The 15,035-nt window shown below is 52.3% G+C and overlaps 1 protein-coding gene across 2 annotated transcripts in view; it reads right to left on the reverse strand.

Annotated features, from left to right (window-relative positions):
* Positions 1 to 3,882: 3,882 nt before the first annotated feature.
* Positions 3,883 to 15,035, reverse strand: part of PLEKHA2 (pleckstrin homology domain containing A2) — a 44,839-nt gene continuing 33,686 nt past the window's right edge. For both annotated transcript variants that reach the window (XM_075911001.2, XM_075911000.2), the window contains 3 exons: positions 13,730 to 13,793; positions 8,868 to 8,945; positions 3,883 to 8,460 (listed from right to left, as the gene is read on the reverse strand). In XM_075911001.2, coding sequence (XP_075767116.1) covers positions 8,101 to 8,460; positions 8,868 to 8,945; positions 13,730 to 13,793 — 502 coding nt within the window. In that variant the 3' untranslated portion in view covers positions 3,883 to 8,100. The remainder of the gene's footprint in view (positions 8,461 to 8,867; positions 8,946 to 13,729; positions 13,794 to 15,035) is intronic.

Here is a 15,035-nt window from a genome sequence, read left to right on the forward strand (position 1 = left end):
AAGGGTTAGTCCTTGGTGGGCCACCAAATCCTTCATCACCTGAGCACCCGCATGTATGGACACGCGCAGCTCCCATTGCCCGGGCACAGTGACCAATGGGAGCTGCGAGAAACCGTCTCTGTGGACATGCAGGTAAATAAAGCGTCTGTCAGCCTGCCAGGGCTAACCGGGGCAAACCACGTCTGGCCCGTGGGCTGCTTACTGCCCACCAATTATAGACTGTGATCAAGTCCTCCTTTAGCCTTTGTTAGGCTAAGGGGACCGAGCGCCTGGCATCTCTCACGGAAGGCAGGTTTTCCTATCCTTGAAGTGGGCTCATGGCTCTCAACCGAATCTTCTTTAGTTTACCAACAGCCTTGAATTCTGGGCACCAGCCAAGATGCAGTATTCCAGGAGCAGTCACTCTAATGCCAACAACAGTGGAATCCCTGTTCCAGTTTCCTCTGTTTATACATCCAATGGGGCACATCAGCCCCATTAGTGTTGCACTGGGAGCCCCTGCTCAGTGGATTATCCACCTTTTTCAGACTTACTGCTTCCCAAGATATTGCTTCCCTCCGCCCACAAGCATCCCACATGCTTTGATCCTAAATGTAGACATTGACATTTGGCATTTCTAAATGCACATTGTTTGCTTGTGTCCAGCTTACCAAGTGATCCAGTTTGCTCTGTATCTGTGACCTGTCAAACCTCACTACTTACCACTCCTCCAATCTTTATGAGCTGTAAACTTCAGGGCTACGTCTACACTGGCAGGATTTTCCAAAAATGCTTTTAACGGAAAACTTTTCCATTAAAAGCATTTTCGGAAAAGCACGTCTAGATTGGCAGGATGCTTTTCTGCAAAAGCACTTTTTGCGGAAAAGCGTCCATGGCCAATCTAGACACGGTTTTCTGCAAAAAAGCCCCGATCGCCATTTTCGCCATCGGGGCTTTTTTGCGGAAAACAATACTGTGCTGTCTACACTGGCCCTTTTGCACAAAAGTTTTTTGGAGAAATTCTTTTGCCTGAATGGGAGCAGCATAGTATTTCCAGAAAAGCACTGATGATCTTACATGAGATAGTCAGTGCTTTTCCGGAAATTCAAGCGGCCAGTGTAGACAGCTGGCAAATTTTTCCGCAAAAGCAGATGATTTTGCGGAAAAACTTGCCAGTCTAGACACAGCCCAGCTCTGAGGCTCTTGCTTACTGCAAGGTACGTTGCCAAAAAGGATCAATGGCTTAGAGCCAAGACCCGATCCCAGCAGGACTCCAGCAGGACACCCGGGTCGCTAATGATCTGCTGTGTACCGTGACACTGATATGGATTAGACAGTTTTTAATCCATTTAACGGGTGTCCTCAATCAAAGCATCATGCAGGACTAAGCCAACGGCCTTGCACAAGTCTGTTAGTCTTTTCATATGAGATGACAAGATCTATTTCCCACAGACCTAGCTTGATTGTCATTATTAGCTTCCGTTAAGACTTTATTAATAGAGTCCTTTGTCAGCAATTCCATTATTTTCCATAGGATCAATATCAGGCTGACAGACATATAATTATCTGGGTTGTCCCATTTACCCTGTTTAAATATTAGCAGAATATTAGCTCTCCTTCAGTCCTCTGGAACTTCCCGTCTTCCAAGAATTACTGGAGAAAAAAAAAATCAATATTGTTCAGAGAGATCCGTGGCTAATTCTTTTAAAACTGTTGGATGCACATGATGCGGACTCGCTGATTTAAAAAATGTCTCATAAGAACAGCCATACTGAGTCAGACCAAAGGCCCATCCAGCCCAGTACCCTGTCTGCCAACAGTGGCCAATGCCAGATGTCCCAAGGGAGTGAATCGAACAGGTAATGATCAAGCGATCTCTCTCCTGCCATCCATCTCCACCCTCTGACAAACAGAAGCCAGGGACACCATTCCTTACCCATACTGGCTAATAGACATTAATGGACTTAACCTCCATGAATTTATCTGCTTCTCTTTTAAACCCCGTTATAGTCCTAGCCTTCACAACCTCCTCAGGCAAGGAGTTCCACAGATTGACTATGCTCTGTGTGAAGAAGAACTTCCTTTTATTTGTTTTAAACCTGCTGCCCATTAATTTCATTTGGTGGCCCCTAGTTCTTATATTATGGGAATAAGTAAATAACTTTTCCTTATTCACTTTCTCCACACCACTCATGATTTTATAGACCTCTATCATATCCCCCCTTGGTCTCTTTTCCAAGCTGAAAAGTCCTAGTCTCTTTAATCTCTCCTCATATGGGACCTGTTCCAAACCCCTCAGCATTTTAGTTGCCCTTCTCTGAACCTTTTCTAAAACCAGTATAGCTTTTTTGAGATTAGGAGACCACATCTGTAGGCAGTATTTAAGATGTGGGCGTACCATGGATTTATATAAGGGCAATAAAATATTCTCCATCTTATTCTCTATCCCCTTTTAAATGATTCTAACATCCGGTTTGCTTTTTTGACTGCCGCTGTACACTGTGTGGACGTCTTCAGAGAACTAACCACGATGACTCCAAGATCTCTTTCCTGATTAGTGGTAGCCAAATTAGCCCTCATTGTATTGTATATATAGTTGGGATGATGTTTTCCAATGTGCATTACTTTACGTTTATCAACATTAAATTTCATTTGCCATTTTGTTGCCCAATCACTTAGTTTTACTCATTTAAGTAACAGCTGTTAGGCACCTTCATTACTGTTGGAATGGAAAATATTTCATAATTAAGATATACCTACAACATCTAGATTTTTCCTAAAGCACAGAAAAATATGAATTGACTATTTCTGCTTTATTATTGACAGTTCTATTTCTCTCTCATAATGAGAACATCCCATTGTTAGGATTCCTTTTGTTTCTAATATTCTTAAATTCCTTCTTATTGTCTTTAACTTTACTGGCCACCACATTCTCCTTGAATTTTTACTATATATGAGAGAAAGAGAGCAAGCATGTATATAGCGAATAAATAAATTATTTACACCTTCCCATCAAACAAGATCATGGGGTCACCAAATGAAATTAATATGTAGCAGGTTTTAAACCAACAAAACTACTTCTTCACACAATACAGTCAATCTGTGGAACTCCCTGCCAGAGGATTTTGTGAAGTCCAAGAATATAACAGGGTTCAAAAAAGAGCTAGATAAATTCATGGAGGATGAGGCCATCAATGGCCATTAGCGAGGATGGGCAGGTGGCCCTAGCCTCTGACAGAACCTGGGAATAGGTGACAGGGGTGGCATCACTTGAAGATTGCTTGTTCTGTTCATTCCCTCTGAGGCGCCTGGCATTGGTCACTGTAGAAGACAGGACACTGACACGGGGCTAGACGGACCTACCGTCTAATCACGTTTGGCCATTTATATATCTGCGCATTGCTGGTTTTTTAAAACTAGTGTAGCCTTCTTTTTCATTTGTGGCTTTTCATGCATCTAGTAAGACCTTCAGAAACAGTTACTAGTTGTTGGTCATGCTTCTATATTTCATGTTTTTTCTCCCAGCTGATTTGACTCAATTGTTTCCAGGTTTGTGAAACTAGCCCCTTCAAAAAAAGCAGCAGTTGTGTAAGTTGTTGGTTTTGATTTTACATTTATGATGTGGAAAAAGAATAATCAAGTCACAGTCACTTGTACCTAAGCTACTTTTAGTTCCGTGTTCTATTACTATTGATCTGTTACACTGAGGTCTAATACGGAATTCCCCCCCAGGGATGCAATACTTTGAGTTAAGAAATTGATACCTGTAAAACTTTTAAATTTTCCAAGGATGATTTAATAGACCCCCAGCACAAGCCCTTCATATCGAAGTCCCATATGATAACTCTGTTTCTTGGAAAGAGTTTAAAAAAGGGTAGAATACAAGTAAAAACACAAAGCACGTTCTTTAAAGATTTCACACATTTTTTTACTATAAAATAAGCATCAAAGTTTTTCATTACATAGTACAGATCAAGTAAAGTGAGAAACATTGTATCATGAAAAGATTTTTCACGCTCCCAAAAGTCATCTTTACATGAGTGTAATTCACAGCTGAAAATTACTGGTGCAGATATCACAATCGAATGCACAAGCAGCTCACAAAAGAATTAAACAAAAGTCCAAGTTCTAATGATGTTTTGTTTGTTTTCCAAACTTCCACTTCATTCAGTCTTAGCACATCTGTAACTCTAAACTTCACTCTAAGAAACTGTTTGGGGACTAATAGGAAAGAGGGGAAAATTGTAAAAAATATTGTTAGGTTTTTCACTAATTCTGTCTTTCTATATTGTGTGTTACCCCAAATTATCTTCAACATCCCAAGCTGTGCACCAGCTGCTAGCCTGAAAAAGTGACTGGAATTCCACATGGAAACTTATTGCTTTGGGGAAAATAATTCACACTTCATTCCACATCTTAGCTAACAGCAGCAGGTTACATGATGAAGAAGTTCTAGTCTCATGTAAGAAGGATAAAGGTTGAGTGTGAGGACCTCTATGTGGAAGAGGCACTTGAAATACATGGCAAATATTTACAAAAATGGCTGAAGCCATTGTGGTGCCTTCATATAAAACACAAACAGAACCAAACAAAACCATTTTCTCCCACCATTCTTTCCATGCAACTTACTGTAGTCTGCACCCATCTGTCAACTAAATCTGGAGAAATTACCCCTTGTGGTCCATACTTCATTTTGAAAGTGGTCCTTCCGAGACCCCAGTGGTAAATAGCACAACTATGCATCTGTACAAAAGCAAAACTCTGCAAAGGGGGCAAACACGCATCGTAAAATATCTTCATTAATAAAAAGTGCTGCTAAGCTCCGTTTTGACCAAGCTGTGTGGCCTCCGCCATGTGGTCCATCCCAGTTTGTGGGAATTCACCATCTACAAGGGAAGGATTCCAGAGCCAGGGTGAATAATAGTAATGGTGGTGGCACTAGTTTGTTTCCAAGACACGTTTTTGTCTGCCACTAGACTGTGGCCTTCAAACCAGTCTCAATGCCGTGTGGAGGGTGTGGATGAGGAGAACACAGAAAACAAGAAAAGGGAATGTAGCAATAGTATAAAGCCTCTGGCAGCTTCTCCCAGGAATAATCCGTCACAACTGTGTACTGAGCTTCGACTTTGCCATTCCAGACCCTTGCACCACTTTCAATAATACGTAATTATTCATTTTTATCATTGTATAGCACTTTATACCTTCAGAGCTTTGCACAAGCGTACTGGTCCCCCTGTGCTCAGTGTTCTCAGACATAGGGCACCCTTGTGGTAGTAAGTCAGTGGTGCCATTTGGGGCTTTCTATTCACAATCACATCAAATGGTTACATGGAGTCACACAGGATGTTTTATTAGCTAAACAGCAGGGCAGCTAAAGCCAAAACTAGCCCCACAGCACTATGAAAGAGAAAACGAGTGCAAATTCAGCCAACGGGGGAAAGGAATCCACATGCAGACTCCTACAATTAAATACCATTTTGCTGTACTGTTTACACTGATTCCTATTCCTAGTCTCAACATGTCCCCGTGTCTCCCCCAGAATTATACGAACGGATCGCCCTGAAGTGGGAGACTCCATTCAATATTTTACATAGGCTGGCAGGAAATGCAAAACGTATGCGTTTAGGTATTGTGACTAGAACTGAAATGAAAAAGAGCAAAAGAATTAGGTGTGGATTCCTGAACTCTGTTACCCCAAGTCTTTTAAATGCACATCGCAAGCCTGAAGACAGAGGGGCAGAGATCGGTGTCTGAAGTGCGCTGTTTAGAAAGAGGATTCCCCTCCTGCCCCGTCATTAAAACAGAAGCCTGTGCCAGGGCTGTCTGTAGCATTAATGGGGCCCTACACTGTACTATTAACCTGGTGCCCTGTGCCCAATGGCAGCCTGGGGAGAGGGGGAGACCGGATGATGATTTTTTTTGAGCTGTGATTTTATAATGTTCAGCACCACGCTCATGAAATGTTTTTAAAACAAAATTTAAACCAAGCTTGTCGACTAACACAGTCGGTGCAGGCAGGTTTTAGACCCCACTAGGTTTTACCCATCTCATTTAACCCTCTTCGGAGCAAGTCTCCCGCCCATGGCAGAAATGCCAGCCTGGCTCTAGCGGGGCCACTGTCAACAGCAGCTGCCTTCTGTTGACAAAGGTCAGTTTCTAGGAGCGCAGAAAGCTCCACGGAAGCTATGAATGGCTGGAACTTGCAACCCATTTGGCAAAATCTTAATAATGAGGCAAGGGAAGCTTTTAAATGACTTATGATGGGCTGAGCATGCGGTAGCCTTGGAAAAAGGTTTCTGGCTGGTGTGCCGTGCTTTGCGCTTGTTCAGGCCAGATTCCCATGGGTGGTTTTGTCTGAGTAAGGGTGGGAGGGGGAAGGCTGGTGCCGAGCAGCTGGACACACAAATGGGAAGAAGGGACAGCGTGTTGCTCCGGGTGAAACTCACCCCTGTGCAGAGGGCTGGCAAAAGGCCTAGGAATCACTGACGCCCTCGAAACAGTGATGCAAGAGGTGCACCTGCCTTCTACAGGCTTTACAAAGTCTCTGAAAAACCTGCGCCACTATTAAACCCCCTGCAGGAAACAGACAGGAAAGAGTCGTGTGGTCTCTAGCTGAGAGTGATTAACTTACCCACTTCTTAGTGAAAAAGATCAAACACTCTCTGACTACGGCATCAACTGCTTTATACTCTTGGTGCATCAGCTCGTTTGGTTATGGGCTAATGCCAAATTCATAGACTCGCAGAATCACAGGGCTGGAAGAGACCTCAGGAAGTTCACCCTTCTTAAAAAGAGTTTCTGTTTATTTACATGGAAAGGTCAAGAAGGCATGCTGGCTGGAGGGCCAGATCAGCCACATTTCATGGTAAATATTTTGCTTTCACTACATAGTATTTAATACTTCAAGATTCAGGCATTTGTATTAAGTCTTCGTGCCCAAGCGTATGCAGTACCAGATTGGATACATACCTGAGAGTATCCTTGCCCCAGATACTCAGTCACCCCTAGCCTGCAAAGCAGTGGTGCTACCCTCGACTCACATTTCAAATGTATATCTATAAATACGCCAAGAAATGTGTTTGCTATAATCAACGCATGACGTGTTACAGCTGAAGAAGGAGCCTTTCCCAGAGTCTGACATCGCGCAGAGGCTGTGGCTAGAGGAGTGACTACAAAGAAAACAGATTTGTTAATATGTCGTTAGTTGGCCCCTGGGAAGAGCTGGTCTCCTAGACAGACCGTTTTAAAGCTGCATGTTTCTTAGGGTGACTCACTAAATCCTTTTCGGCCCGTACAGGGGAGATTTTCAAAGGCTCAAATGGGCGCGTGTGAAGCCCCATCTCCTACTGAAAGTCAATGGGAACTGGGCACCGAACTGCCCTCTGTGCCTAGGACAAGAACTTGCCCCGTATTTTCTGCCAGGGTGCCAAGAATTGGGAGCCAGGATATTGGCTAACGGTGGGGCTGCGGGGCTAGGACAGGTCCAGGGGGCTAGTGCTTCCCAGCTTACACCCTGTGCTGGCGTTGTTGATGCCTGCACAAAGGGAGCACAAAACGGCTTTCGGATCTCCAAAACACAGTGGGGCCCCAATACAGCGAGGAGCCGCCTTCGCCCTCCTCCAGCAGCGGCTTCAGCACCCAGGCTCAGCACGGGCAGAGACTGGGCTGTTGGGGGGGAGCTTTCGGCAGAGGGCAGGGGACAGGGGAAGGGTCAGAAATCTGTGCCCTCCGCTTCCTTTTCTGGGGACGCAGCACCAGCCAGGGAAGCGGTTCTACCCACAGCGCCTGCCACTTGAGAGAGAGAGTTTAATTGGCAAAAACAGGACCCATTCACCCTGGGAAGCTGCATGGAGTTTCACGGAGCTGTACCCGGCTCAATGCGCTTAGCACACGGATCCACTCTTGCGCGGAGGAGACCAGCTCTTTCCGTCCAAACTCGGATCTGCTTCAGCAGACAGAAAGCGTCACACTGCAGGGGCTCGTACACAGCGGGAGGGCGACGCTGGCTCGGGCTCGCGGCGACCGCGACACGCGCCGGGGGCAGAATCAAGGCACCTTTGCATTAGGCTGCTGCCCACAGAGCTCCTCGTAAACCCGAAGGCCACAGGAGCCCATGCTGGGTTACACGTCAGAGGTCCGGATGTTCTCATCATCCAGGTTAAACACAAATGGCTTCTCTTTCAGGTGCTGGGGTTCAGATGTGTGCCGCACACGCCTCTGGCGCACGGCTCCAGTGTCGCACTCGGTGAACGAGGACACAAACACGGAGTCCCTCAGGTACCTGGGCTCTGACCCGGGCGGCTTCCCTTCTGGCTGGGGCACCGGCGTCCAAGGCTGCCAGGAGGAGGTGGAAGCGGTTTTGCTGAGGGGTTTCCTCTCCTCCCCGGGGGGCCTCATTCGGGGCAAGGAGGGGATCGCGGGACCTGGAAGATTGGAGGGCCCAGGCCGGCTCATGGAAATGGATCTCACGAAGGACATTTCCTGCAGAAAAACATGCAGAGCAGAGGGTGAGAGGAGGGGGTTAGAAATTGCTCAGGGCATCCTGGAGGACGAGTCCAGGAATCAAGGCGTTAGTGCTGCCCGTGCGCTAGCCTTTTAGGCAAGGACGCGAGAATTAAGTGAACTAGGCAAATCTGAATTCAACTGGCCTCTGCTGTTGCCGAATCTACTGCCCAGACTTCAGGGAGCATGGCCGGTTTCAGAGCCACGCTGGACTGAATGATTTCCCCTCACTTCTTGGGTTTTCTAAAACTTTTTAAAAACTTTTTTGGAAGCGTGGCAGCCGAATTCACTGCATGGCTATGCAAGCGGCTCAATACATCACACCAGCTTGCAAACAATGGCTCTTTAATGGATGCTAAATGCGAAGAGGAAAGGATGTGACTTACTCTTGGGCGGCTTTTCAGGGCCTGCGCTGCGTCGCTGATTGCTTTGATCCAGCTGTGCATGTCCTCAGGGCTGTCTGCCTGCAAAACAGACCCGCCAAAAATGAGATCCCGGCTTGCGTGTCATGAATCACTCGCAGTTCACCCAGGCCACGCTGGGGGTCCGGCCACTGCCTCTCTGAGGTGGCCAAGCACCACCTAGAGAGCACGGCACGTCTTTTCCTTAGGCCGCGGATCCTGGGACCTTCTAGGTCAGCCCAGATCTGCCTTAGAAATCAAAGCCCCGCTCGATAGCTTTAAACTGCTTCACCTCTCACCAGGACTCCCCCCGGGCCACGAGCACTCCAGGGAACGAGGCAGCATTGCTGTGAGCACCGCCTGCTCCCGCGGGAAACTAGGGAAACCGCCGCCGTGCGGACGCAGTCGGGGGGCCGGGGATCTGCTGCTACTTCCATTTCAATTCCTCCAGCAGAGGGGGAGGAAGCCCCGCCAAGCGGGCCACAGCTTTAGAAAACAGACCATGGGGAACAATCCTGCAGGGACGCTGACGGAGGGACAGGACACCCATTGGCTTCTTCCATCTCCGACTGTTGCCGTTCCGCGGCTGTTCTGATCTGGGCCCGCACGAGCCTGTCCCTCCAGTCCCATGCTCCAGTCCCAGCCGGGACGTGGGGTTTGTTCAGTCGCTGCACGGCAGGAGGCAGCTCATGTTGTGTTCGGGGAGCAGGGGGAGACCAAGTTCTGAGCCACGACACACGCCCGTACTGACGAAGGCTGAGCTGCTCAGCCGAAGCAGAAGCGGATGAAGTCCAGTGACTTCTGTGCTCGTGTGCTGCAGAACCCGCTCCCCGCCCAGCTCTGTTCCGGGGGACCAAGACTAGGCCCGCTCCGGATTACAGCAGCTCCCTCTGCCTTTCTCCCACTTACACAAACCAGCCCCAGAACAAACGCCAGCGCAGCTTTCCCTGTGGCTGCTCAGGCCTTCTGGGTTCCCGGGACGCTTGCCCAGCTAGAAGCACGATGGGACGTGGAAGGGCATTTTGGCCACTGAGGTGCGCCCAGGAGCCTGACGTGGAAAAGGTAGGTGACGTGAACTGGAGAGGCAGATGCTGGGCCCTGCATCCCCGAGGCTCGTATTTGGGGGAAGGGGGGATTGTGTGCCTGCACCGTAAGCTTCAAGCAGATGATACGGCTCCAGTCCTCACAGCCCGAAGCAACAGCCAGTCTGCAGAACTAAATGGGGCAGCTTGTTACTCGAGGGTGGAAACTGACTGGCCCAGCTGTTGCTAATCGGCGAGGGCTCCCACTGTTCCGGAGAGAAAGGGGTTTGTCTTCCAGAGCCACCGCTGCGTTTCCAAAGCACTTACGCCCAAGTCAGAGCCCTCGCTCCGGACTCAAAGTGACATTTCTCCCGGAAGACAGTGCCCTTTGCGGAAGAGCTCACTGTGCAAGAGCGAGGCCAGTCCGGTCCCCAGCGGCTCAACAGGCCGTTCACCACCGAGCGTTCCAGGGACTCGCACCGGGAGGAAACGTGCAGAGGATGAAGACGGGCCCTTCTCTGGCAAGCGCTGAGGATGGTTCCCCTCTTGGCCTCCAGACCATTTCATAATCCCCTGCCCTCGGGCACTGCGCATGGAGGCTGTCCAGGGAAAACAAGCCGGGGGTGGGGTTTTCCTGCCAGGAGCTGGCTGCCTGTTTGCTTCTCGCCTGGAGCCAAAGACTTTCACCCCTCAAGACGACAGCAGCAAGGGGTCCCCTCGGAACCCGCAGAATATTTTCCTTTTAAAGAGGCCGGTCTCTAGTTGCAGCAGAGCAAACATACACGCTGCCCTACACCCTGACCCCCCCGCACACACACCGCCTCAGCACCCCCACAGGAATGGTCCCTCTACTCTCTTCCATCCCCGTGCGGATTTTTTTCGTGTGTGGAATAAATCTGTACATGCACCAAGGCACATGCGAATGTGCACTACCCACAGAAACACTCCCCTGGCTGTGGGTGCTCTGCTGATCAGCTGGGCGGCGTCTGAATCTCTCCCGAGTGGCTGCACAGGCGCCCAGCGGAGCGGGGCCCAGCTCAGCCTGCAGGGAGAACGACCGAACCTCGGGTCAGGGGGCTGGGGCCCCGGATGTCCCGCACGGGGGCTGACTGGAAGTGCTGGTTTCTGGGAGGGAGTTGCCAGCCTAAGCAGAAAGAGGGCTCAGGCTCGCCTCACACAGAGGCCTCTGGCAGAGATTTCGGGGTGAGGGACATTTGACCTGGGCTAGCCGAGGCCAGGAGAAGCCGGCGGGCGAGTGAGACGCGCCGAGGACCCAGCTCTGGGGGCGTCGATTCACAGGGCCCTCAGCGGCTCCAGGGTGGCAGGGATGTGACTGGGTAACCAGCTAACTGGTGACCCGGTGCTACCAGGTAGCGGTTACCCAGGGCCAGCCCGCCTCCCGCAGCGGGCCGCGAGCAGGGGGCTGCTGGCTCCCATCCCATGTGGGCACGGGGGCTGGCAGCTGGCGGCCTCGCGCAGGGCGGGAAGCGGCAGCCGGGGCTGGAGCAGCCCCTGTGCGCAGTGAGGCCCTCGCCCCCGTTTAATGTCTAACTAGTTAACTCCTTACCCAGGATTCTACATCCCCAGTGGGCGGGTGGGAGGGAGAGGTCACGAGCTGGGGGAGAAACGTGTTTTCTTTAAACTGCTGCTCCCTGTGCAGCTGCTCTGGCTGACGGCCTCGTGTGCAAGGAGACCCAGTGCGGCCACCCGACCGCTGCCCGCTCGTTCTCCGCACTCACCCCTGGGGGCACAGCAGGACCACCCAGAGCTGTGCACACCGGGGTCTCTTCATTGCCCTGTGCTCTGTGCGCTGGTGAGCGCCGCTGCAAAGCCGACGTCCCGTGCTCCCCCTAGCACGCAGCTCCGGGGTAATGGCGCAGTGGAGAATCGGGCTGATCCCACGCGCTCCTTCGGGCTGGCAGCCTCCCACGCGCTCCTTCAGGCTGGCAGCCTCCCACGCGCTCCTTCGGGCTGGCGGCCTCCCACGCGCTCCTTCGGGCTGGCGGCCTCCCACGCGCTCCTTCGGGCTGGCGGCCTCCCACGCGCTCCTTCGGGCTGGCGGCCTCCCACGCGCTCCTTCGGGCTGGCGGCCTCCCACGTGCTCCTTTGGGCTGGCAGCCTCCCACGCGCTCCTTCGGGCTGGCGGCCTCCCACGCGCTCCTTTGGGCTGGCAGCCTCCCACGCGCTCCTTCGGGCTGGCGGCCTCCCACGTGCTCCTTTGGGCTGGCAGCCTCCCACGCGCTCCTTCGGGCTGGCGGCCTCCCACGTGCTCCTTCGGGCTGGCGGCCTCCCACGTGCTCCTTTGGGCTGGCAGCCTCCCACGCGCTCCTTCGGGCTGGCGGCCTCCCACGCGCTCCTTTGGGCTGGCAGCCTCCCACGCGCTCCTTCGGGCTGGCGGCCTCCCACGTGCTCCTTTGGGCTGGCAGCCTCCCACGCGCTCCTTCGGGCTGGCGGCCTCCCACGTGCTCCTTCGGGCTGGCGGCCTCCCACGTGCTCCTTTGGGCTGGCAGCCTCCCACGCGCTCCTTCGGGCTGGCGGCCTCCCACGCGCTCCTTCGGGCTGGCGGCCTCCCACGTGCTCCTTTGGGCTGGCAGCCTCCCACGCGCTCCTTCGGGCTGGCGGCCTCCCACGCGCTCCTTCGGGCTGGCGGCCTCCCACGTGCTCCTTCGGGCTGGCGGCCTCCCACGTGCTCCTTCGGGCTGGCGGCCTCCCACGTGCTCCTTCGGGCTGGCGGCCTCCCACGTGCTCCTTTGGGCTGGCGGCCTCCCACGCGCTCCTTCAGGCTGGCAGCCTCCCACGCGCTCCTTCGGGCTGGTAGCCTCCCACGTGCTCCTTCGGGCTGGCAGCCTCCCACGCGCTCCTTCGGGCTGGCCTAGGCAGAACAGGTTCCGCGAGGCGAGAACTAGCGGCCAAGCGGCTGCTCTCAGCTGACGTTTGCACGGTGCTGGGAGGGAGGAAAGGGCAGCGAGCAGCGTTGGGATCAGTATCTGCCCTAAATGGCAGGAAGCAACCGGCGCTACTCAAGCCAGCCCTCGGCTCACTCGCCATCCTCCTAGCGGTGCCACAGGCTGAACCTCTCTAATCCGGAGCCCTCGGGGCCTGACCGCTGCCGAGCCAGAGAACTTGCCGGAGCTTGGAAGGTCGATATTGTCGAGCAGCATCACTGACACGGCCGCTGCTCATGGGGCTCTGAGAAGACAATTCGAGCTAAAGAACAGCCCAGAGCACTGAGAGCCAGGCCCGGTGGCTGTAAACAAACTTTATGGGACTGTGGGAAACTTGGCCGCACCCACGCTAAGTGGGAACCCGGCTCGCTGACATCACGCTGGCCCCCGGACGGTGCTGGACCAGAGAGCCCGGCCAGAGAGCTTCAACCTGCAATTGCTGGGAATAGACGACAGCCCCGAGGAGGTGGAAAGGGGCCGACCCAACTGAGTGCAAACTTCAGGAGAAGGAAGCTGCCGTCGTGACGTTCTCCAGCCGGATTCTCATCTCTGTGCTGGGGCTTGTGTGTCAACATGTTTCCTCCTGCTCGCACCAATAGCTGTGACTATATATACTGAAGAGAAGTGAAACCACCAGCTTTCTGCTCCTGCACCCTTCGACTGGAGCCCGGGAGCTGGGCTGAGTTGTGTACACCCTCACCTGCGTGTCTCCTGCTCGAGAGCGTCCTGTTTAGACAACTGTGACTCACAGCAACCGTCAAGAGCTAAATTTACTATTTCAAGAAGTAAACTCAAAGCAAAACAACATCCCCGCCACGCGCGCGGGGCAGCAGGGACTGGCCGACCGTTGCAGAGCCTGAGAGAGGAGGAGCAATTTTACCTGGATGTAGAATGTCCTGGAGCTGGTTATGATTTCAAACAGGTTGTCCCGCATTAGAAGGTCACTAGAGAGGAGAGAGAGGGGTTACCCTGAAGTCCTCCTGTAGGCTCCTAGCTAGAGAACACACAGGACATCGGATAGCGTCTTTCCGCAAACACTCGCCAAAGGTTTCCCGGCCACCATGCTATACCAAAGTTCCACTGACAAACAGCTGACAAAGGAGACTGAATAGCTGATCTGAAGAACTAGCCAATCAATTAGGATACGTCTAAACTACATGGCTCCGTCGACGGAGCCATGTAGATTTGTTGTTTTGGCAAAGGCAAATGAAGCTGCGATTTAAATGATCGCGGCTTCATTTAAATTTACACGGCTGCTGCGCTGAGCCGACAAACAGCTGATCAGCTGTTTGTCCGCTCAGCGCGCTAGTCTGGACGCTCCCCTGCCGACATCAAAGCCCTTTGTCGGCAGCCCCGTTATTCCTCGTGGGATGAGGTTTACCGGGGCTGCTGACAAAGTTTTGATGTCGGCAGGGGAGCGTCCAGACTAGCGCGCTGAGCAGACAAACAGCTGATCAGCTGTTTGTCGGCTCAGCGCAGCAGCCGTGTAAATTTAAATGAAGCCGTGATCATTTAAATCGCGGCTTCATTTGCCTTTGCCTATGTGTCTAATCTACATGCCTCTGATGACAGAGGCATGTAGTCTAGACACAGCCTTAGAGTCCCGCAGGCCTAGCAGCTGCTTATAATCATAGATTGTAACCAAGTACAGCACCACTGACTGCTGTGCGTGTCACACACACTCGTCCGGTCTATTCACTTTCGTGACTGTGTCGTTCACCATTACAAATGGATTCTTGCTAGGAAGCGTGACCTAAGTGTCAGTCCAATGGTGTTTGCACGTTTCATCGGCACTCTCATTCGTGCGCTCTTTGCACGCCTTGAAATAAACGGGAGAGTTTCGGCACCTCCGCGGCTCAGCTGGGTAACGAAGCAGCCGTCAGAAAGGCCTGGGCTTTGGACTCTCCCGGCGCGTCTAACCTCTGCACCGCAGCCAGGCACATGCCTGGGAAACCCGTCCCTCAGGACGCCGGGACGCGGTGCCCGTCACCAGGCGCAGGGATGCCCAAGTGAGGGGGAGACAAGAACGAAGAAGCCCAAACCATGCTGGGTAGGGCGGGGCAGGGCGGGGGGGGGGGGCGCAGGGACCCCCCGGTGAGTGCTCGGAGTGCAAGGCCCCGAAGCCGCCCGCTCCCTGCCAGCGGCCCAGAGGCTCCGTTTCCCGTGTAGCGTCCCAGGTCACTAAG

The sequence above is a fragment of the Pelodiscus sinensis genome, chromosome 28 (genome assembly GCF_052426305.1).
Source record: "Pelodiscus sinensis isolate ZL-2025 chromosome 28, ASM5242630v1, whole genome shotgun sequence".
Taxonomy (NCBI): Eukaryota; Metazoa; Chordata; order Testudines; family Trionychidae; genus Pelodiscus; species Pelodiscus sinensis.